Source organism: Seriola dumerili, unplaced genomic scaffold (assembly GCF_002260705.1).
Source record: "Seriola dumerili isolate Sdu_G_001 unplaced genomic scaffold, Sdu_1.0 BDQW01001246.1, whole genome shotgun sequence".
Lineage (NCBI taxonomy): Eukaryota > Metazoa > Chordata > Actinopteri > Carangiformes > Carangidae > Seriola > Seriola dumerili.
Window position 1 is genome coordinate 480045 of NW_019175501.1, and position 25151 is coordinate 505195.

At 43.0% G+C, this 25151-nt stretch overlaps 1 protein-coding gene across 1 annotated transcript; it reads right to left on the reverse strand.

Moving 5' to 3' along the window:
* Window positions 1–8: 8 nt before the first annotated feature.
* On the reverse strand, window positions 9–24126 carry LOC111238265 (probable G-protein coupled receptor 158). The gene is made up of 12 exons (XM_022767697.1): window positions 23204–24126; window positions 20558–20666; window positions 15441–15537; window positions 13558–13778; window positions 12103–12171; window positions 7117–7226; window positions 6266–6504; window positions 5275–5413; window positions 5089–5191; window positions 3759–3905; window positions 2112–3380; window positions 9–1592 (listed from the first exon to the last, which is right to left on the reverse strand). Exons 1-12 carry the CDS (start codon window positions 24124–24126, stop codon window positions 357–359), a joined length of 4662 nt encoding a protein of 1553 aa, XP_022623418.1. The 3' UTR covers window positions 9–356.
* Window positions 24127–25151: the final 1025 nt, after the last annotated feature.

Consider the following 25151-nt stretch of genomic DNA (forward strand, 5'->3'; position numbering starts at 1 on the left):
CTGTTCGTAGGTCACAGCTGGATCAACGACGGACGTAAAGAGTCTGCAACATGTGCTTTTCAGTCAGGGTTGCACAACTCAAAGTGTCCAGCTCATCAAGTCTCTACTACAGGTGTTTTAGTTGGACTGTGTCGTGGTCCAACCTAAAATAAAACAACCCTGTGTTTTATGTTTCATTAACTCCAGTACTTGTCCATCAGAAAGGGGCTTTCAGCTGCAAAGGGAGCTGTTCCTGGAGCTGCCCCTGCACTCTGACCTCCCTGAGCCCAGGGTACTGCCAAAATGGTTCAATAGAGTTCTCATTCCCCTTGATTCAGCAGGGGGGTGGGTCAAATAAACGATTGGTTAGATTCAGGTCACAAGTCGGGTGGGAATACAAGAGCCTCAGCGGCACATTCTGCATCGTCCTCTTCATCCTCCTCTGGAATATTCTCAGGCTCCCATGTAAAAACGTCCGAGGCATTGTCTGTGAAGGAACCCGATCTGCTCCTCACCATCTCCCAGGGACACATAGCGTCACGCCGGCCCAGGGCTAAGTTCGCTTTAGTCTCATCTATGTCCTCTGTGCTGATGTCAGCCGGAAACTCTTCTACACTTCGCGGGTCCTGGTTTTCTGCGACGAGTTCTTGCTCACTGTTGGGAATTTCGAGTCTGCCTTCGCTTGACGTTTGTGGATCTGTCAAATAAACATCTGTTCCCGTACTGTCTTGGACTCCTGGTTCTTCGGTCTCCCACGGACAAACGTCTGCCCGAGCGCTATCTTGCTTCTGGAGAACTTTTGGTTCCTCTGTTTCCCATGGACAAACATCTGCCCAACTACCGTCTTGCTTCTTCAGAACTTTTGGTTCTTCAGTCTCCCACGGACAAACATCTGCCCGAGCGCTGTCTTGTTTTTGAAGAACTTTCGGAGCGTCTGTTTCCCATGGACAGACACTTTCGCGGGAATTCCCCTGTCTTTGCAGTTCCTCTGATTTTGAGATTTCAGATTTGACTGCCCCTGCTTCATCCGACTCCCATGGACAAACATTTTCCCGAGCTGTGTCTTGCCTCATATGACTGTCAGATATTTTCGGGGTCTCCGGCTTTCCTGTTTCTGGTTCCCCGGTTTCCCACGGACAAACATCTGCTGACACCGTCTTGGTAGCTTCAGTTTCCCAGGGGCATACGTTTACTCTTGTGTTGTCCTTCCCTTCAGACTGTACCGACACAGCTTTCAAAGGCGAGACACCTCCTTGTGAGTCTTCGGGTTTGTCTTGATTTCCAGTTTCCCAGGGACAAACATCTACCTTGATGGTCATTTGTGAAGTTGGGTCTGTATTTGTTGGCTCTTTGCTTCCCTCTTCCCATGGACAAATGTTTTCCGTGATTTTTGGAGGATCAGGGAACTCCCATGGACAACTTTCTACTGTCCTGTTCACTTGTTTACCCCAGTTAAGGGCAGGTGATTTTGCATATTGTTGCTCACTACTTGGCATTTCTTTTGATGCACCAGGATAGATGGCAGGTTTCATGACCTCCTGTCGAAGTGGCACCCCCAGCGCTCCCTTGGTCTCTGTAGGATTAAGGTTTTCATATACAACTTCAGCCTTGTCCTGAACATCCCAAGGACACACGTTCACGTATTCACTATCTTGCCTTAGGTTGGGTTGGGGAGTCTCTGCCGTCTCCCAGGGACATACGTCTGCTGCACGTTTCAAAGACTTTTGTTTCTGTGAATCTCTGGACAAAGTCGTACGAGAAATAACGGGAATATCTTGCGAATCCCAAGGACACACGTCACCACGACCACTTCCTTGTCTTTTCACATTCCCTTGCTCTTGAGATTCCCATGGACATACATTAGACACCGATGCCTGGGATTCCCAAGGGCAAACATCTGCTTTAATGCTCTGCTGCTTCTTTGGTCCCTCCCCTTGCTGCATAGTACCAGCTCCTTCCCATGGACACACATCTGCGTGAGAAACGTTACGGACCGGTGTAATTCGATTACTTCCTCTCCTGTGGGTTGAAGGTGTTCTCGAACTGCTAGCAGTTTCCCACGAACTTATACTGCTACGTTTGCTGTTCTGCCTTGATAAAAACACGTTTTCATAGGTGCCATCTTTTTGCACATCGTCCACGTCCCATGGGTAGACGGCAGATTTTACGATCACAAGCCTTCTTGGGCTTCTGTCCGAGGAATCCGTAGAGGACAGTCTGATTGCGTTCTGCTTCACAAGGCATGGTTTTCCGTCTATTGTCGTCATACTTCTTTTCTGCAGCGACCTCTTCTCCACGCTTGGACGTCTACTAGATCTCCCTGATCTTGGTGTTGTGGAAGCACTTTCCTGACTTTTTTGTGAGACAGAATCCTCTCTGTTTAAATTCCCCTCCTTACTGGATCTGCTTCCTGCATCCATGGATCCCATGATTGATTTCACCGAGAGCCACTTGCTGCTGGTGGTGCGGAAGGAGAAGACACGTTGATCCTTTGTGATCTTCGGTCTCGGAGAGCCCGGTGCGCTCGCAGACACGGGAGCTTGCGGTTTGGGCGACTCGGTTTCACCTTGTAGTCCTTTGTCCTCAGAAGGAGTCCTTTCTACGGGTGGTAAATGGTCCCAGGGACAGATAAGCGCCTGTGGAGATGGCGGCCTTTTTTCCTCACCATCCTCAGAGTTTGCGTAGGTGACATGCTTCTGGTTCTTGTCGCCTGATGGTTCCTGCTCCACCTCCCAAGGACAGACCTCGGCCTTGTCGAATGACTCTGACTGGAGAGCGCTCCTGGTCTGGTCGCTGATGGAAATGCTCTGCCTGGACCTCGTCAGCACTGTGCTGGCTCTGTTAACTTTAGGTATGTTTTCCATAGAGTGGGTGGTCGTGGAGGTGAGACTCCAGGACTTATGAAGCCTGGTGTGATCAGGATGCAGGAGATTGGTATCAATTGTCAGATTCTGGGCACTGGCTGACTTACAGACCCCCGGTGGAATATCCAAGGAGTCCGTCTCCGACCGCTGAGAGGATCTCTTCACAGCGTTTGCCTTCAACATGGAGTCACGCAACGAAGAGTCTCTTTCCCTGACATAGTGATGATCACTCTGGGACTTGCGCATGCTTGGTGATGGTGTTCGGGATTTCATTGAACTCTTGTAACTGATACTGATGGTATCTGGCGTCCGCCTGAAAGAGTCGGACATATTCACACTTCTACTGCGGAAGGATCCGTCTTTCTCTTCACGGCTGCACTGACGGCTCATGGTTTCTGGGATCTCAGCAATGCGTCTGATAATAGACCTCCCCAGTGTACAGCGAGAACTTCGCTTCTTTGACAGATGAGGGTTGTTTGCGGTCATCTTCTTCGTCTTGTGGACTTCTAACTGGGTATATAACTTCTTCAGTTCATCCTGGTGCATGTGAAGAAGGGGGGGAAATTGATGACGGGATTCAGGAGGTGGTTGAAATGGTTGATGAGAGGAAAAGACAACGACAGTAACAAGTCAGAGGAAAGGTAGAAGACAGTTGAGGATAAGAAAAGGATAAGGGTTGGAGAGAGGTCATACAACATATCTCTTTTCTATGGGCCAGAGTATTTCATGTTAATTTATGATTTAATTATAATACATTTAAGATTTGTTTAAGTGAGTCTACTTGTGGTCATAACTGAAATTAAGGGACATTTATTTTTCTTATTTAAATGTGACGTTTGGAATTTCTTCCACCTTTTGTAAATTATGTCCCAATGCAAAGTGATTACATCGTTCTGAGGGGACAAGAGAGTTTACCCGAAAGTCATCCGGGTCCACACTGTGCTCACTCCAAGCTGAGTGAAAACTGCTGTTGAGGTACGAGCCCGAGCGCCGCAAGTCCACTTCGTCTTCGTACACCTCTGCCGCAATCTCCTCCCTCCCAGGCTTAGACACATGGAGAAACTGTGCAACACACACACAAGCATACAATTCACACGTAAACACTTCGCATTGGGAAACAACGTCGATTGTGCGTGTATGGATTAAGTTAGTCTTTGAAGCATCACGTTTTTGTGTCTGGAAAAAACCTGGATTTGCTAGCTGGAGTAATCAATTCTCTGAACGCTATCGATTACCTTCGGCCAAGTGATTGACAGGAAGACAAACAATGGCGGCAAAGACAGCGTCTCACTTGTGGATCATTTAAGAGATAAAATTTTATGCATTGGTAAAAAGCGTTCAAAAAATACCTGGTAGTTCAGATGGGAGAAATTTACTCAAGTCTGTAGTAGACAGGTTACAGTTTTCCAATCTAGCGGCAACATCCGAGGCTGACAAATGAATCCAACACAGAAGTACCAAAAACTGAACGTCCTCTACTGGCTGCTTTGTTCAAATTTACAGCAGAAACACGCTCCTTCTCTTTGCCCATTTTTGGATTAGCCGGGAGTTAAGGGGGCGGAGTCATACACTGCCAAGATGGTGGCAGTGGAACAGCTCACTCTGAGCTTCAAAACCGCTCTTCAGAAACCTGTGGGTGACATCACGGAGGCTACGTCCATCTTTATTTAGTGAGTTAATGGTTGTAGGGATGTCAGATTAACCATTTCAAAATTGCCGGTTTGTGTTTGTGAACATCACAAGCGCCGTCAAAAAGTGCATGCAGTGTTGAGATTGCTGTAAATACTAGATTTTAAAACCTGGATAAACCTCATAACTGGGATACTCATGTCCATGTAAACACAATCTTAGATGTGTGTTGGGTCCTTTGATCTGCTAAACTGTTGGTCCAACATTCGAGTCCATGAAATTCCTCCAGAATTAATGGATGAATTTTCATGAAACCTTGAGATGTTCGTGGTCTCCAAAAATGTAGAAATTACATATCACATATACAGTATATTCCCGTCTACAAACATCAACGCAGTGTTTACAAGGTGCAAATATATCACTTCTACTGAGTTTACTTGCACATTAATGTCATTTAAATAAACTTGCATTGAGGTAAGTATATATCTATATCTGTATAAGTAAGAATGTCCCATTAAGAGATTGAGATTTACTCATCAATACTTATTTGACAACCTTTTTTCTGCTTTGACTTCTTAAAGTAACACACAGTTGATTTAACTAAGATGCCGAGTACCTTGGGGATGAAGAGCAGGGCGAGCGTCACCGTGATGGTGACGTGGGTGTGCGTGAAGGAGAGCAGCAACATCCAATCAGGATGCAGAGAGGGAAAGGTGAACCTGACGGGGACAGAGAACACAAAGGCGTTAGCTTGTCCTGCACTCTTACAGCTTCAGACACGCCGGTTGTGCTCGCCGTTTACCGGAACAGGTGGAACATGGAGGAGAGGAGCAGCTCGTTGTGGATGGCGATGCCCATGTAGCGAGGTTCGTGGAAGGCCGAGGGGACGGGCCTGACGGCGGTCCACAGGGAGCTGCCCCAGCACAGGAACAGGAGCTCAGCTGTGGCAGAGGAAGGTGAGGACAGAGGGAACGATGGGATGTTTTCACTTTGTTTTTATTAATATAACACTGTTTAAATGCTAAATAATGTATAAACTGTGTAAAAGACAGTCTGGGTTTAATCTGATATCAGTAAGGAATTTACTATATTATATATTATATATTAATATTTCTTGTTTCTCGGTTCAACTTTGACCTTCCATACTCACTGTAGTCGTGTACACAGTTGTCCTGTGTACTGAGGGATTATTACTGACATCTCAGGTATGCTCATTTTTGATTTTACCTTGAAGTATTAAGATAATCAGACTGAACTGTCGGCTTGTTTACAACCTGCCTCGTCAGACTTTTTATTCCTCCAGGACGGCGACACTCAAGATTTCACACAGATGGTTCATATTTTCTCTGACTCTGGACAAACAGGGATGTGACCTGAAACTAGTCAGTTAAAAGTAGAGTCGAATATAAGTTGATTTGTGTTTTTACTTCTGAATAACACTGAGGTTTAAGAGGAAACAATATGCCACACCTACTGTACTTTATATTTAGAGCTTTAACCCTCTGAGTTTTAAAGGTAATTTCTCCATTTTTAAAAGGTACTTGCGTAACATAACATAACATAACATAACATGACATATGATCTTGCAATAATATGAACCGGAGATTGGACAGTCTACAAATTCACAAAGATATTAACAGAAACATCTTGAAGACCTCAGAGGATTTAAAAGTTCAGTTCAAGTTTTAGTTTCAATTAACGCAGCAAAAACTGCCATAAATAAAACATTTGAATTATAAAATTGAAAATGAAAAGCCTCCGTCATCACACGCCGTTTCTCCGCCTCCACTCACCCACGGCCATCATGTAGTCCCAGCGGTCCAGGTAGCACAGGTTGAAGCCCTGTCCGTCAGACGTGGTGGTGGTGACGAACACGGGGATGTTCCTGTCGCGGTTCTGGAGGACGCCCACCGTCCACGCGCACAGGAACCAGCTGACCGTCATCAGCATCACTCCCAGAATCCTCAGCAAGTGCAGGCTGGACATGTAGGGCACTCTCTGGGCCGTGCGAGAGAGGAACACCTTCAGCACCCTGCGCACAGGTGAGAGTCAGTGTTGGAGGGAAACTGTCGAGGAATGTAGACTTCTAAAAGAGGCCGTGAATTAGTTCAGTCAGTTTATAATTTATTCAGTTTGTGTTGTGACTTGGTCGGAAATGTGTAAATTTAATTCTACATTTATTACTGAATCAAAAACAAGCAGTTTAGTTGATTTTGGAAACTTCAATCAGCTGTTTGTTTCAGCCACAAAATGTTTCTTTACAGTTGAAATTCATTTGGTTTTTGATTAGATTTTGTTTTATAGCGATTATTTATTTTCATTCCATCATTTATTTATTTTATTAATTTCTTAAATCTATTTTATCAATTTTTTTAATTTATTTGTTTATTTTTTAAATCTAATTTATTGGTTTTATCATTATATTTAACATCGTTTTATTTCTTGTGCATTGTTTGAACTGTCTCATCAGCGTCTCAGTCATCTGTAAAAATGCATTGCTCTAACCTGTAGAAAAGTGTCGTACAAATAAAGATTTATTGATTGATTTGTTTGAATAAAAACCTTTATTCAAGTTTCTGATCAACTCGATGTCCGTCGACTTATTCTCCTGTGAAATGAAAGACAGGGTGACGTGTGAACCTACCTGTACATTTTCAGAGTGACGGTGCCGTAGACGATGGAGAAGCCGAGCATCCGGACCCAGCGCAGCAGGATACACCTGAAGGTGCTCGGCTTGAAGTACATGATGAACACCTGCAGGAGAGAGAGAGAGAGAGAGAGAGAGACACTCACTCACACAGTGTTGGACGTCAGTTTGTGTTGGTGTAAGTACTATCACTAATACTGCGCCTCTTCTACCACTACTACTGCTCACAAGTACTGCCATTACTGTGTGTACTACTATGATATTGCTGTTCAAGTGCCAGAAACAGCTATAGTAGTACATCTATAGCTGTGTACACGTACTATTACTGCTGAAACCACAACTACTGCTTCTGCTTGTACTATTACTGCTCATATTATCTTCATAAATACTTCTTATAGTAAAACTACCACCACAACCTCAGCTGCAGTTACTGGTGTTATCACTAGAACTACTAGTATACTAACTACTGCACTTATACTACTAATGCTGTTTCATTACAAGTACTGTTTCTACCGATTGTAGTGAAACTGTTACTACTGCTATTTCTACATGAACGAAAAAAGTCAATCATTATGAAAATCAATTGATCGTTTTCAAGTAAAAATTACATTCTCCAGTTTCAGCTTCTCAACAGGGAGAATTTACTGTTTGTTTTGTTTTAAATTGAAATAAATTGAATAAATAAACATTTTAAGCTTTTGACCTGATTTTCTTTGATTTTCTGACAAACAAATGATCAATAATCAATTAATCAATAGTGAAAATAATCATTACTTGCATTCCTAATTAATACTCCTGCTCCCACTAACTGTTACTAGCAGTGCTACTACCGCTGCTACTATTACTAGTACTACTAGCTACTACTACTGCAACAGCTGGTATAACTACTATTACTACTTACTTTTTACTACCACTAAAATACTACAGCTGCTATTATCACTAATTTTACCAACAGACACTTAATTACACGTCTCATCAGTGTTAACGAGACTAACGCTGTGAATCCACACCTTGTTTAAAGCCAAGAAAATAAATAAACAAGTAAAATAAATAAAAATAAAAATGTCACACATGCAGATTATTTCCATTTGATGGCACATTCATTAAAATACATTTTGTCGCGCTTGAGTAAAAACAAAGACGTGCTGCAGACAGGTGAAGTGGCTCCTCAGGTGCAACACTATCCGCTCATGTGATGAGTTCAATGACCTCAAAACCTTCTGTAAGGGAAACAAAGCTGTATAGATAAAGCAGGACGTCTGAGCTCGATGCGCTCTCAGGTTTTTGACATAGTTAATGCTTTGAGCCGGTCACACTCAACAACAGGTTGTACCTTCGCCTCTGCTCAGTGTGTAACAGTCGAGTGGATGACTGTAATCCAGGAATTAAAGCTCATTCCGCTGCGACAGTCAGTGTCAGTCCCTCTGGGTAAGAGCATCAGCTAAAGCCCTAAAATGTGAACGCAAATTTACATCATTGTGTTCAAACCACTCATGACGGATAAACCACTCAGAGCGAGCTGGTATAGAATCAGAGACAATGTGCAGCCAACATCCAGAGGAGGGCGGGTTTAATCAGCTGAAGAGGCAGATGGGAGTTATAGGAGGAAGTAATCTGACTGCTTGATCTAAAGCTACGGGGAGCGAGGAGGGTCAAAACGCATCGGTAACGTGTGGAAAGTCACATGCCTGGTGTGTATTATTATGATTATTATGATTGTTCTCAAGTCGTCCTTCTCTACGTCCGTCCGTCCGTCTCTTTCTCGTGGACACGATATCTCCTTCAAGGAACTTCTTCAAATTTGACGCAAACATTCACTTGGACTAAAGGACGAACTGATTAGACTTTAGCGGCTAAAGGTCAAAGTTCAAAGGTCATGGTGACCTCAGAAAACACTTTTTAGCCATCACTCAAGACTTCACGCAGAAATCAGGACAAAGTTTCACACAAATGTTTCATACTTTATATATTAAACTGGGATGTGACCTGGAACTAGTCTGAGTGGCGGAGGGATACAACCACGAGGAGGTGATTCTACTTTTCGCATAAAAGCAAGTTTTGAAGTTTCTATGTGTTTTTAATTTTTAATTTACTCTTACAGATGTTTATTTAATTCTTCCTTTAACACACAGAATCTGCAGCATTGATGGGTTTAATTATCTGTTAAGTTTTTGTGTCGAGTCTCTTCACACACACCACAACACTTTAAAGTTCCTCTAAAGTTTTAAATCCTCTGCTGTGAATAATGTTTTGTTTCACACAATTTTCTCGCACAAAAAGTGAAAAAAATAAAATCAAAAACTGGGTCTGAGGCTCATCTACTCTTACTCTTAGATCCTACTCATTATATTCATCAGCTCTGCAGGGAAACAGCAGCAGACTCCGAAATCAGGACACCACAGAAGAAGAGTGATTTGAATTGTCGCACTTGCTGCCAAAATAATGGATTTTTAGAATCTGTTTTTCAGTTCAATGTCTGTTAATCCTCCCCGTTGAACTGCCAATATTTTACACATTAGAGGAAAAAGCTTCCGCAGGGAGACGATTTATATTCATCTGATTTTCATCTCTTCTGATTTTTAACTGGCAGTAAAACGAGACGACGTTCACTAATTCTATTTAATTTTCCATTTAATTCTATCTAATTTACTTTAATTCTAAACTTTTTGGGTCACTGTCGCAGCGCCAAAATGTTATTTAACTTCGTTCTCAGAGACGTTTAGAGACACGTACTGTGATCTGAGTACGAGCTACTGATCGGGTCAATTACTAGAGGCTCATGGGAAAACGTCCTTTTCTTTACTGTAACGAGCTCTTTGCCTGAACGTGTTTCTTCTTTTCTCTCTTTAATTATTTTCAATCAATGAAATCAATGTAACTGTATCGATAAAGAGACAATCAGGCTTTTTAACACTATGTGACCTTCCTCCATGTTCACACCAAACAACCAGCCGTGCAGCAGGCGACTGTTTGTAGATCAAACGGAGATGAGAGAGTGACCTCTGACCTTTCATCTGGGGCTTTGGCTTTTGGATCTACAGTCAGGTAAGTGGGCTGCCGTTCACCTTTGGATTTAAAAGCTGTTTCACAACACTGTTTGAATCTACCTGAAATACCTGCTGTGTTTACCTTTATCTCACAACGTCACCACTTCAAAATAAAGACTTGATTTTATTGTTTAATCTGTTTATAATTGTGATAAGTATACATTTAACATTTTTAAATTTGTTTATAATCATTACGTTTGAATTTCTATCCTATATATATATATGTTCTAATTCTTATTTTTCACACTTTAAGTCAATAAACTGTTGCGTATTTATGAATCCATCAGTTACAGAGCAACATTAGCATTAAATTAAAGTAGTGTTTGTGTCTTTCTGACAAATGTAAGTCCAGTGTTCCCTCTCTTTCTTTTAGCTCTGTGTTTGGTCTCCTCCAGCTCCTGAGGGAAATATCTGGCTCTTCAGCTGCTAAATGCTCCACTGTATTTCACCGGCGGCTCTCTGACTGTGTCTCTGTCGTTAGCTGCTGAACAGGAAGTTTTTGAAGCACGTCTGGGCAGATAAACGATGAGCTGAAAGTCACTCTGAGGGTCTGTAAACTGGCTGTGGACGACACAGACAAACAGATGGTTTTTAATGTGGATCGATCACGTCTGATATCAAACCGATAAAATCAGCATCAGGGCCGATAACCACAGATTAGAGAAGCGCATCCCCACTTTTGCTTGAGTGACAGGTGTCTCAGCCTATCACAGTCATCCCACCTCAGATGAACTTTCCTAATCGTAATCCCAAAAAAATCCTAATTCAGGCAAATGAATGTGGATTGTCTCCTGTACCTGCCAGCATGGCAGCGAGAGGGAAAATCAAATCCAGGCCCCGTCAGAAATCCTGTGGTGTTGTCACCAACGTTATATCCGTGCTTTATCTTTAAATCTACAGTCTGGTCTGTTCACTTACTGATATTTATGTGAAAAAAAACACAAGTCCTTATTTTCTGTAATGCAGATGAACCGAATCACTGCTCTGCCCATCAAAACACATTAATAACACAAAATATAATCAACAAATAACAAATGAATCATGACGTGTTATTATTAGATACAAATTTTGATTTGAATATTGAAATTTAAGCCACTCAGCAGTACGTAAAGTAATTAAAATTAACCCCCTATTTACCAGCTGCAACACTAAACTGATGTACACATGAATTATCAATAATTGTAAAATAATACTATTCTGATAGTACATGATGAACACTTATTTTTGGTACTTAAAGTTTATTCTTTTTACTGGAATAAAATTTGAAATGCCAGACAGAGTAGTACTACTTTTACTTCTTCCACCGCTCACTAAATAAATAAACATATAAACATATAAACATTCGTCTTGAACAGGATCTTTTTTATATGTTGAAACTTATGCCACCAGCGAGCAGTTAAGAGGAGCAGAGCCCATTAACATGTCCACACATCACATTAAACTAAACCATTGATTAATTATGTGCTGTGTGTGTGTGTGTGTGTGTGTGTGTGTGTGTGTGTGTGTGTGTGTGTGTGTGTGTGTGTGTGTGTGTGTGTGTGTGTGTGTGAGAGAATCACCCGGCGTCAGCAGGAACGAGCTCACATCGACTGATGCTTTCACACTGATGGATATAAAGTCACGGCTGACTTGCGTTAATGGCTCTTTAATTGGTAAAATGAATCTAAAGATTGATTGATAATCAATCACTGGAGCACAGAGACGTTATGAAAACTGTCTACGGCCCACCCACCCCATTTCCACTTATATACACACACACACACACACACACACACACACACTCACTCACACGCACGCACGCCCTCACCCCATTCACCCTTCCACAAATCGTCCATTATGATATAATCCGTGGCTCTGTGCTGCGCAGTGATCTGTAAAGAGCTCTAATCTGCCACACTGTCAGCCGCCGCCGCTGCCGCCACCGCCACACACTCACCGGGAAGTAGAGGAGCAGAGAGCCGAACAGGATCGTCTCCAGCAGCAGGAGGCCGGACGCCCGGATCCTCTGAGGAGGAAGAAAACAACAGATAAGAGAAGATGTGGAGCTGGTTGAGATGTTAAAGGACCATACCAGTGTAATTTCACATTAACCGGCTGACAGTTTCTAATGTAGTTTCTCACTGAGGGTTGTTTCATCTCTCTTTCTGAAAATCTAAGACATGATACTGGGGTTTAAATTAAATAGGTATCCACTCAAGGCCTTATCCATCCTTCCCTTACGGTGGCCCTGAGAGCTCAACGCACCGACGCTTAAGAAAACACATGCAGAGACACAAACACGCTGCAAATTCAGTCCTACAACTCAAAGGAAATGTTTCCAGGGGACACCAAATACTGACGGACCTGCCTGGGACTTTGTTGTACAATGCCCAACTGTGACTTCTGACGTTAAAAGCTTTGAATTACAAGTGCGTCCCAGCAGGTTCCTCACTTTTTAGTGTCCCTTGGAAACACTTCTGTTGAGTTGTACAACTGAATTTGCAGCGTGTTCGTGTATTTGCAGTATTTGCATGTGAGGTCGCAGTGCGTCGAGCTCTCAGGGACATTGTATTTGAGGGTTTTCATGGGAGCCAATCCCAGCTGACACAGGACAAGAGGCGCGACACCACGTTCACCTACAGGTAATTTAGAGTCACGATTTACCATAAACCTTAAATTCAAGTTATTTCACCTTGATACTTTTAAACTTCTTTCAGACGACTTATAAATATGAGCCGTTGTGTTGTCTTAAGCTCTTTGACTTAAACGAAATAAGTGCGTTGAATGAATGAACCGCTGACAATGAAAACAAAGCAGACCGTGATGTTTAATTCAGTCCCTGTGTCCTGCACATTTATAATTTAACGCTGTCACTGGGAGCAGCCTCACATGTTGACTGTACCGACTCTGGTGCAAAGTTTTTCATGTCATATGAAGAACTGAGTGTTTGAACTGTGAAAATGTGAATCTGTAGTGTGTTTGTCAGCGAGACTAAACAGTTGTTGATTCAACTTAATATCGTAAGCTTGTTAAAACTACTTTGATTAAACATAAGTTCAGTTAACTCATATTTTTCAGGCAGCAAAGGAATTTATGCTTTTAAGATGAATCAGCTTAAATTTATTTACAGTGCACATGTATGAAAAGTATGAAAAGAAAAACCCCAGCATCATGTTTCGACTTTCTAGAAATTATTGCAAGATACAATCAATATCAAATTACCCTTTTTGTCCCATCTGTGATTGATATAAACGTTTTAGATTCAAAGATCAACTGATAAAAAACATTACTCATAAGACTTGAGACATTTTCGCTGAAGAAACAGCAGAATTTTACATTTTAACACAATGCATCATTATGGCTCAAACTCCATCCATACGGTGGCCCCGCTGAGCCAAAAGGCGTGACTCACCCGGTTCCGACGATGCCTGTAGGCCGCCAGCATGCTGACGAAGATGAGGAGCATGAAGACCCCCTGGATGGCCAAAACGGCGGCCCTGAGGAGCCAGTCCTCCTGCACCCAGCAGGGGGCGCCGTCCTGACAGCTCTTACAGCCCGGCCAGCACGGGAGACAGATGGGCATGTTCGGGTAACACATACCGCCACCTTCAGTCCCGTTCACGGGGCCGCCATCTGCATCACAAACAGACACATGCATCTACGTCTACACAGACCCATGTGAAGACCTCAGATACATGTGACTTACACCTCGAGTGCTCACTCTGGAATCAAGAGAGTTTTCATGTAATGTCTCTAAAGGATTTTTTCTCCAATCACAGGAAGTCTGGAATTAATTTCAGGCTCACAACTTTGAATCTGATTCCCAAGTGTTCACATGAGGGAAGCCAGTGAGGGATCATGTCCTTGTTGCTGCACTGGTGACTGGGAGGGTAGCAAACCTACTGTAAGCTTCTGACATGTGACAACCTGCCAGGTAGGACGAGGTAGATCAGCACAACCGGACATTTCACACTGGGAGAAAACTGAGTAAAAGTTATGTCTTTAAAAGTTCCAGTTAATGAGCATTTTTGAATTTTTATGAGCCAAGACTCCTACAACCCTCCCCTAAATATCATGACACATGTTTGCTTAGTTTATCAAGTCTTTTAATCAATCATTCTTTAAAGGTAAAGCTAGAAATTGCTTAATTGCTACTAGCTATAAAGTGAGCCAAATTTCAAAGCAAACGTAAAATGATGCAATTGCCACCACATCATTAGCTTCTAGGTTACAGTGACCAGATTTATGAAATGAAAATGGTCAATATATCAATAATATATCCGATGTTTTATCTATGTAAGGAACAGTCCCGGTTTTATGTATTTTGACCACGGTAACAGTTGTACTGTAATAAACTATGGTGAAGGACGACTGATAAAATGACGACTCCCTACCTTTGAAGCAGTTGTGAGGTCCAATTGTCTATCTATTCCTTGATTATTTATATTCCTTTAGTTCGTAAGGGTCGACAGATCAAAAGAATCAAAAGCATTTTTCATAAAAGTTTGTGAATATTGTCGTGTGAAGTCCATTGTAGACTGTGGGATAACTTCTTCACTTCTTCCACGTATGTTAGCTAGTGTTAGTTAATGTGTTAGTTAGTGTGTTAGCTAACATTTACCTACTTTTACATCCAGTCATGTAGCAACATTAGCATTCATTTGGAGTTGTGTTTCTCCTCCTCCTTTTAGCTCTGTTTTGGTCTGGTTCCTCAGATGCTAAATGCTAGTTGTTGCTAACTGTGTCTGTCTGCTGTGCTGAGCAGGAGTACAGTGGGTTTACTTTAGATTTTAGCTGGACATGGCTTTCTGTGGAAGATTCAACTTTATAGTAAATGCATGGTCTGTAAAACCAAAACTATAGGCTAAAAGAGGCTAAAGATTCTGTTAATGATGGACTGAAAACTGTATTGTCCTGGCTTCACTTTCATTTCTGCAAATCTGAGCTACAAGGTGAGTTCATTTATTCTCATTAGGTCAAGTTGTACATTTCCATCATAAAAGAAACAAATACAGGGAAACAACATACCTCATATGTCATATCCTGCATTTAGTAAAGAATAAACAGAATTTTAAATAAGACGATACTAACCTCTTGATGGAAGAAAAGACTCTAGTTTCATCAATTAGCTATTAAAACTTTGAAAATCTAATTTCTGTGAGTCTTTGTTTTGTTTAAATGGACTTTGTATGTTGTATAGGATTTTGAAGAAGCCCAATAGTTGAAGCAGAAACCTCAGGAGAGCCTCTTTAAGTTATTTCACCTGTTGTGGACAGAGGTTAGTGATCCACTTACCTGCGTCCTCAGGGGCTATATCAGGGTTGTAGTAGCCCTCTTTACAGCGGCAGCAGTACTGACCCAGTCGAAAGCCCCGGCCTGGAATTGGCATGCACTGCAGAGAAACATGAGAATTTTTTATTTTTTTTCTGTTGTGTGGGGTGTTTAAGGTTTTATTCTTTTTCCTTTGAATAACAAAAATACCACAATTCATGTTTTTTTTTATCTACTTGTTTTTCCTACATTGTCTCCCTTTAATTTTACTTTTACTTCTTGCAGAGCTTCAGGTTTGAGTCCTCGTGATGGAAACAGTGTCCCAGGTAAACATCCTAATCAAACTAAACTGGAAAAGTGTTAACATCAGTCAACCCATTCAGGAAAGCTTTGTTACGCACAGTTAAACACATGCCCACTTGACAACTGCCCAGTTACAGTGAAGGCTTTCTACCACTGGCCATTTAACATCTCCCACTGTCTCTGCTGTCACTGAGCAAGGCAGGAAAGATGGACTTTGTTAGTGCTGAGGGTGCAAAAAATTAAAACAGGTGACATGAATATGATCCAAAGCCTTTAAATAATATTATTCATTTAATATGGAAGAAGAATTTCCCACAACAACTTAAATTTTCATCCTTGACGTATAGGAGTTCAATGTTTTACTAAAGGACATGTGGGCAGGAAGAGAGGGGATCAAACTACCAACCACCTCAACTATCAGAGGACCCGCTGTGCCATCTGAGCCACAACCCTTTAATACTTTTGTGTTGAATCTTTGCATTAATCGCATTTTATGACTCTAATTCCTCAGAGTGTTGCTCTCACTTTTCTGTATCATCTCATGATCATAGGATGTAACAGTATTTGATCAACCCATGGATTATTAGTAATGGATATCATGCACTAAGTAGGTTTTACATGTCGCATTAACATTGAACAGACATGGTGGTATTTACATTAACATGCATCCAACGGTCTCAGGGTGTAAACACATAGATGGATCACTGAACAGGCCTACCAGGCACAAGAGGTCACACGGTCCCTGGACCTGAATCTGTTTGATAGTGACATTTATTGGAAAGTCAAACACACAAATACGAAGAGACACAAAATGATCTTAAAGACACTACAAAGACACGGGACATGACTACAAAAATTCACAAAACAACTACAAAGATTCACAAAATAACAGCAAAGACACAAAATAACAACAAAGAAATGCAAAACAACTACAAAGAGACACAAAACGGCAACAAAGCAACATAAGAATTACAAAGAGATGCAAAACAACTAAAAAGAGGCGAAAGAGGGAGATACAAAACGACTCCAAATAGAAACAATGGCCACGAAGAGACAAAAAAAGACAGCAAAGCAACGTAAAACAGCTACACAGAGACACAAAACGACTGCAAAGAGACGAGGAAAGCAAACAGACAACTACAAAGAGATGCAAAACGTAACGTAAAACAGTTTCAAACAGGCAAAACACCAGAGAGACACAACATTATTACAAAGACGTACAAAACTACTACAGGGAAACACAAAATGACAAAGAGTAAGAAATGTTTGTGGACAAAAGAGATGCAACACGATCACAAACGGACATAAAATGAATCTTGCTCCTATGTGGGAGGGGAGGGGGCCTTTTATATGTCTATGTCCAGGGGCCCATTGATTCATAATCCGTCTGTGTATAAACATATAAAATTAAATGGCATTTAAATGAACAGAAAAAAAATCTGAAACATAAAAAATGAATAGATTAAAACCAAACAAGGTTAGCAAACCAACACCAAGGGCAACAGTAAGTGTGTCGCAGGTTCAGATGATGTTGAACTGTGAGGACGAGAAGCTGTGTCACATTTCTGCTGCTGCTGTGAAGCTAACTGTAGCTGAATGAATAAAGGTTAAAAACGGGGTCACATTACTCTCTCACTCTATTTCCTGCTGATGCTAGCCTCACTTTAGTCAGTCGGGACAGAGAGACAGATACACACACACACACACACACACACACACACACACACACACACACATACACACAGGGATGCTCTGTGTGTTAATCTAAGTTAAAAGCTAAATGGATACATAATGCCTCTACTGAGAGCATTATCCTTTTCTAGAGAAATCCTGTTCCCATGTACACACACACACACACACACACACACACACACCGCTGGCCTCACAGACGTATATACAGATTCACAACCCCCTTATCAGATGCTCAAAGACCTAATGGCACAGGCTGAACATTAATGTGATATGGATTATACGCAGCGCTCAACTTAATTCTCTTCACGGTTGCATCTCAATTCAGCAGTCGTAGTAAATCAGTGGATTCACTCATCCGTCATGTTTAAGTTGAACCCGCGGGTCGTCACACTTTAGTGCATTCAGTGCATTCAGGAAATTAAGCCCCAATAGACCAAATGTATTATTACAGATCACCTGAACCAAAAATTTCACTGAGGATCAAAGTGTATCTGATTAACTGCTGTAGGATTTCATGTTAAGGTGCTCCTGCTCATCGTTGACATGTCTAACACTGGAAATTCCTCCTTATTAATATATTCTACCTGCCTGAGGTAATTTTCCACTCGTGCATGGTGAGCAAGGAAAGTATGTCCATGCAGAAACATTGAAAACAGATCTCACTGCACTACAGAAAGTTGATCAACAATGACCAGTGTAAGGCTGTTTTTTTCTATTCAGGAGCTCTAAGTGTGAAAGTGTTGGACTAGACAGAAACAAAAAGGAAATTAAAACAGAAAATGAAGGAAGAGAAAACGACAAGAGTGTAAAATAATGCTGCATTCACATGCTCCTCGGATTGGTCCCGAGTTGGAAAGTCGTTCTTCCAACTTCGGTTTGTCCATGTGCTTTAAGTCAGAGGGTGGAAACAACATGGATGCTACAAAGATGTGCTGTATTTCATTGATCAGAGCGTTAAAACAACACGTTTGTTGCCGTTTCCAGGAATTGTTTTACAGGGTTGATGCTAATAAATAACTTTTCTAACTAACAGTTACAACTAAATACCATATTACAAATTTAATGTTAGCAAGTTTCTCACCATCAACCAAACATTTACTTCTGTCCGCCATGTTTCTGCATATAAAACGTAAACAACTCGGCAAGTTGTGCACCAAAAAGTTTCGCCAAATTTCCGGCTTGTTGGTCCAAAAGTTTTACGTGAATTTTACCAGTCGGAAACTGATTTTTCTAATTTTCCAACACCACATGAATGCAGGGTGAGACATAAGACAGCGCACTGCAAGACAGGACACAGCAAGAGGAAATGACACATGACAAAATGAGACAACATGAGGCAATGAGAGGAGACAAATGATGAGACAAGAAGGACGTATAGGTTACAGGAAATGACTGAAGATGAAATGACAAGACAAGAGGAAGCAAGGAAGGACATGACAAGACAAGATGGGTGAGAAAACATGACAGGGCAGGACAAAGTCAAATAAGACAAGTCAACGCAGGACAGGGGAGGGCAAACCATGAGATGAAGCGAGGCAAGACGAGATGATGAGATATAAGAGAAGACGGAACAGAACAGGAAGTGATACGGTATGAATGGACAAAGCAAGACTACATGACATGGGACGATACATGACAAGGTAATAAGAGACTAGACATGTTAAAAAAAAATGAGAGAGTAGAAGACCACAACCAGGACACTTGAGCCAGGACAGAAGAAAGTGGGTGACCCACTACATGCTCTTCTCAGCCAAAGGGTTTGAATCCTCTAAGCCAAGGTAGGACAGGAAGGACAGGACAAAAGGTGCCATGTGGATTTGGGGATTTTTTGGGACCATTCTTCTCTTGTGTTTCAGACCTCTGTGAGTGCGGCGCATAAAGGGGAAGTATGTCAACGGGCTGGATTATCACCATAATCCATCAGATCATCCCGCAGCCCGCCACCCAGCACAGCCATCCTTAAATAGACGGCTGAGATGAGAGGTAGGGGATTGGGTCTGGACAGACGGGCCGGCAGGGAAAAGGGAGACTGAAACATAAAGACTGGTGGTGGTGGTGGTGGTGGTGGGGGGGAGCAGACAGAACAGTGGAAGTGGGAATGGGTGAAAGGATAAAAAGGCAAAAAGAGAGTAATGAGTACAGACAGAGAGGGTTTAAACCATTTTGAGAGGTCGCAAACAGTTTAGACAGAGTGTATTTGCGTGATGTAACTGTCTCAGTTCAGACCAGTGGTTCCCAACCATTTTGTCAGGTAGACCACAAGAGGAGCTCAAGTACTCCTGCACCGACACTACTACTTATTTCACTGTATTAGCTTTAGCAAACTTTTTCAACAGTTCATATTCTTCTTCTTATCCATTAATTTTAGCTATCTATTAACCATTTATAATTACTACTTATCCCTTATTGTTAGCTATTTCCCCATTTATCCTTTACTTTTATCCGACTGTCTCAATCATTTAATCAAAATGTTTAGGTTTTTCACTGTTTATCCAGTACTTTTATCTATTTTAACTGTCTATTCATCACATTAAGCTAACTGTTGATCCGTTTATAAGCTAACCATTTAGCCTACCTATTGTTTAGCTAGCTTACGAAACAATTCATCCTTTATTTTTAGCTAACTATTTCAACTGTTTATCATTTATTCTAAGCTAACTATTGATCCATTTAATAGCTAACCATTTAGCCTACATATTGTTTAGCTAGCTTACTAATCAATTCATCCTGTATTTTTAGCTAACTTTTTTAACTGTTTATAGTTACTTTAAACTAACTATTGATCTGTTACTTTAGCTAACCATTTAGCCTACCTATTGTTTAGCTAGCTTACTAAACAATTCATCCTTTATTTTCAGTTAACTGTTTTACTTTAAGCTAACTATTGATCCGTCAAGCTACCCTATTATCTATTCTTTAGCCAGCTTACTGAACCATGAATAGATTTTTAAATACAATACCAAACAACAACTGAAATATAACCTCCTTGATAGAAGTAGGAAACCAGGCATTAGTGACTTTTGTTAGAAAGGGTTGGTTAATGAGCAGTTTGGTGCTAAATGAACAGAATTCAAAACTACATAAGAGTACATTTCTCTGCTCTGTTTCAGCTCATAAGAACCAGGTCCTTGTATCGTTGTGTTTACCTCCATGGTGGTGCGGTTGCATTGATGTGTATCAGCAAACCAGCTGTCTCCTGTTGTACACTGGTTTAAGTCGATGTCTTGAATGTTGACGTCCACACGGATCACACCTCTGATGCAGAAAGACAAAGACACACACAAGAGACAGGTGAGTGTCAGAGTAAACAAACAAGAGTGGTTCAGAATATCATCAGACTCATTACAATAATCTGTTTTTCTCCTGCAGCTCCACATTTCCTCTGTGTGGCCTTTAAGTGGATTCCTTTTGCAAATGTCAGATTTTATCCAAGTCTGTTGATTCAAAAACACCTTTTATCCCGAACGCTTATCAAACGTTTCTGCAGAGTGCTGGAGGAAAGGTCACAGAGGCCAACACAGAACTAGAGAGGCAGGTGAAATACAAATACTGCTGCTGTACGTTTCAAAGCCTTTATCCTTTTCAGGTACTTTGAAAACAAAAGGTTTTATTTATTGACAGTCCATATCCAAATCTACGCCCCAATGTGAAGGTGTTGCTGAATTGTCCTGACCAATATATTTACCCATCTCAAACGCTCATACCATTTTAACTAAGGGAAAAGTGGAGTGACGTAGTTTAGGTTGGGGTGGATGGATGGGTCAACAAAAAACGGGAATATGACACAGGAGATGAGTGTTCGCTTCCCATGTGAAACCAGTGGTTTATATCGTTTCCTATTAGCCATGACCATTCGTTGTTATTATTGTAACCATGACAACAAAGATCGTCTGATATTGAGGAAGTACTTATTTTATCCCAAATCATGATCTTTTCCTAACCCCTAACCAAGTAGTTTTAATGCCTGAACCTAACCAAGCCATGACCGTTATTATAGTAACCACGGCAACGTTGGGTACACCGCTCGGTGTGTTTATTACGGTAACCATGACAACCGATGCCTGGTAGGGTAGGTGTTTCAGGAGACACTCCCATGGGTCGTATCAGAGGGTTGAGGAAACGACCCATGTGGTTGTTTAGGTCGGAGGACTGTGAGATTTGTGTGTTTCCTGCCAAATGTTGGTTATCAATGAAATATTGGGATATGGGGGATACTGGAGCTGGTGATGAGCGATGGTGAATCTGAAAGGGTCAGTATTTATAGTTTAGTTTTATAGTATAGTCTCAAATGTCACAGAATTGACTGGACACTGGACAAAATGAGCATCAGCTGATATTGATTTAAATTCAGTGGTTAAGTATTCGATAAATTGTGAAACAAAAACTCCTCCTAAAGCAAATAAAGACACGAGGTCCTTTGTTAAAGAAGAACTTAACTAAGTAACAGCTGAGCTCAGCTAATAAGAAAGTTCTGTAATCAATCCAAACATTGATCTCCTTTGAAATTAGCTGGAGAAATATTTACTATTTATTGCCTCCCTCACCATTTTAATGAGTGGATCGAGAGCAGAGTTCTTGCAGCATGTGGATAATTAAGACATGAACGTTGTTTATAAAGTAAATTAAGCACAGCTGGTCCAACAGATTTGTTTGTTTATGTCAGGCTTCATTTTATTCTGAAAATCCCGTTAGCAGCAGCCTGAAAAACAGAGACACCTGGACAGGTGAGCTCTGATGTCATAGTCAAAGACCTTGCCATAAGTTCAGGAGCTGAATGAAAAATAATACAAGAAGTTATTTTGATATATTTAAAGATGAGTTTGAGAAACAACAGAGCTGCAGAAACGGCTCACAGCAGACAGTCGGTCCAGACAGCAGCGCACCACCTGCAGCGTTTCATGCATTTATGTTCTTGTAACATTTTCCTGAAACTCTTCCATGTAAAGATTTCTGTTAAGTTTAAAAGTTCTCTGTTTAGAATCACGACACAAGTCCAGTTTTCAGCCAAGTTTTATCAGCAAAGATCAGATCAGAGATGTTTCATTAACCGCGTCTGTCTACCTACAATAACATCTTCAACATGTGATGGATCAGGTCCTCGCACACGTCTACCAGACAAGTCATCGTTTACACGTCTGTGATGTCTCGTTCTACACATGACTTGACACTTGAACAGCAGAGACTAAATGGAGATGAGCCACTGGGCTCGTCCTCTCCTCTATCTAACGTACTGCTCTGCATATTTAGTCGAGTGAAGCTGCTTTATTTCATTCTTGGAGAATTTCAGCGTTCTCCTTCCAGCTGGCAGGAAACATTCACGTAAAATAAAAAGCCAAACTGAATGCTCCAGTTTTGCTGAAATCTGCTAGAAGATTAAACAATTGCTCTAAAATAAAAGAGTGTGTGTTGGGGGGGGAGGGGGGGCGATTAATATGCAAGCCAGATTTAAAAATAAATAGTAAACATGTCGGAGCTTTAAGAAAATGTCTCACAGGCTGATAGCCAGTCTGCCAGTGGACGATGTTGTTGGTTGAGCTTGTTGATATTGATCAGCGCCAATAACTGATAACGTGCAGATATTGGTCATATCTTGGAGTCACCAATTACAACAATACACCTGTGTAAAATAAGTGACATCATCAGCATGAGACAGCTTGGTTGTGTTTGTGTCTTTGTTGTAACGGTCTGTGTATCGGTGTCTTAAAGTATTTGTAATGGCTCATCCTGTATGTGAGCGTTTGTGTGTGTGTGTGTGTGTGTGTGTGTGTGTGTGTGTGTGTGTGTGCCCTAACCTGAACTCAGGTGTCAGGTCGGGCTTGAGGCCGTAGAAAGACGTGGACAGCGTGAGGATCCATCCTGGCACAAAGCGTCCGTCCTTACAGTCCAGAAAGGGGGCGCTGCCCCAGCGCACCCCGCTGCGATTGGTCACGTAACTGTCACCCTGCCCCCACTTGGGCGTGTCCAAGGTGCTGAGGTCATTGAGGAGCACCCGCTTGGACAGGGCTGCCACCGGCTGGTTGGACTCTGGGAATTTAAAGCTTGTGAACCAGCTGTCGTCGGGGGCCGGGGCAGGCGGGTGCAGGCTCTCCCAGGCCTTGGATAAGTCCTGAAGGATGATGGTCTGCACCTTGGCCGCGGGGTTGCGGGTGGCGCGGAGCACCAGCTGTGGCACTGAGGCGGTGGGGTCAGCGTCGAAGGTGAGCAGGGCCCGCTGGATGAGAATGTTGGCCTCCAGGAGGGCACGGACCAGGGCGTGGTACCACTCCATGTCCTCCTGCACCGTGCTCTCCCGCAGGTCGCTGGCCTGGAAGATCATGTTGAGGAAGTTGGCAGTGCTGGCAAGTGCGTCCAGAGCCGGACGGAGGGGGGCGTTGAAGCTGGGGGGCAGGGACCCGGTCTGCCCCGGTGAGCTGTACGCCCGTGAGCAGCGAGCCTCCTCCAGAGTGGAAGGGTCTCCGGTGTACATGAAGGTCTCGGCTGGTGACCAGTCATCCTCCTGCTCTGTGGGAGCTTCTGAAGGTGTGGCTGCAAACCCAGAAGGCGGTGGGGGTGTGAGAGAGGTGGAGGGGAGGGTGGAGGTGTCTGAAGTTCCTGTGCTGTTGATTAAAGAGTCAGTGGTGTTGTCTGCCTCCACCAGGACTCCTGAGGTGAAGTCTGGAGTCACCTGGGCTCTGAGGAGAGGGGGGAGCAGAAGAAGAAGCCAAACAGGACCCATCCTGGATTCACTCTGAGGAGGAGGAGGGGGAGGGGAGGGGGGGGCGGGGGTCATACACCCACAACACCGTCTCTTCTCGGCTCTTGACCCCTCTGTGATTCCCTTGAGGAGACAGAATCGTCACATGGTGGCGGGGGTCTGGACTTTCCGCGGAGGTTTCTTCTTCTTCACATCAGGGAGGCGCTGCAGCGGCGGTGGTGGTGGTGGTGGTGGTGGTGGTGGTAGGGGTGGAGGTGGGGGCGGCGGGGGGCCGGGAGGAGCGCGGCCACTCGGTCTGCGGCGCTCGCGCTCACACTCGGAGCGCACAGCTCCATCTGTGCGCCGCACTGGCACATGCACGCGCTCTCCTGCGTTCACGCACCCAGTCGCAAGTGAATCTCGTCAAAGCTGCGTGTCCCCGGCGGGGGTGGTGGGAAGAGGCGGCTGACAAGGGGAGCAGTCCCCGCATCTCTGCGGTCAGTCCGGGGTCTCCAGCCCGCGGTGCCGCTCACTCTCCGCTGTCGTGGTTTGAAGTCGCGAAGCCGCGCGCGCCAACCTCCGGGGCAAAATAAACGCAGCGTGCGCAAGAGGGAGGAGGGGGAGGAGGAGGAAGAAGAGGAGGGAAAAGCCTCAAAGTTGGGGGATCCCCGTGTCTGGTGGGAGGAGGTGGGAGGTGAGCGGCGTGTTGTGGAGATGGAGGGATGAAGAGAGAAGAGCAGATTTCCTCCCTTTCTTTCTTTCTTTCTTTATCCCCTCTCTCCTTCTTCTTCTTCTCCTGTCTCCCGCTCAGATATCTGTTGCTCCAAAGAGCTTCAGCCCATCTGACGGAGGCTTGTGATGCTCCAACATCCTCCCTCCCCTCACCACTCCCCCCGCTCCCACCCCAGCCCGCACCATCCCCTCTCTCCCATCACTCCCTCCTCCTCCCCTCCCTTCCCTTCATCCCTTCATTCACCCTGTGCCTCCCTCCTGCGTATCGACAGGGACGCTCACCAACGCTGAAAGGTGATGAGAGTGGTACATCTGGTGTGTGTGTGTGCGTGTGT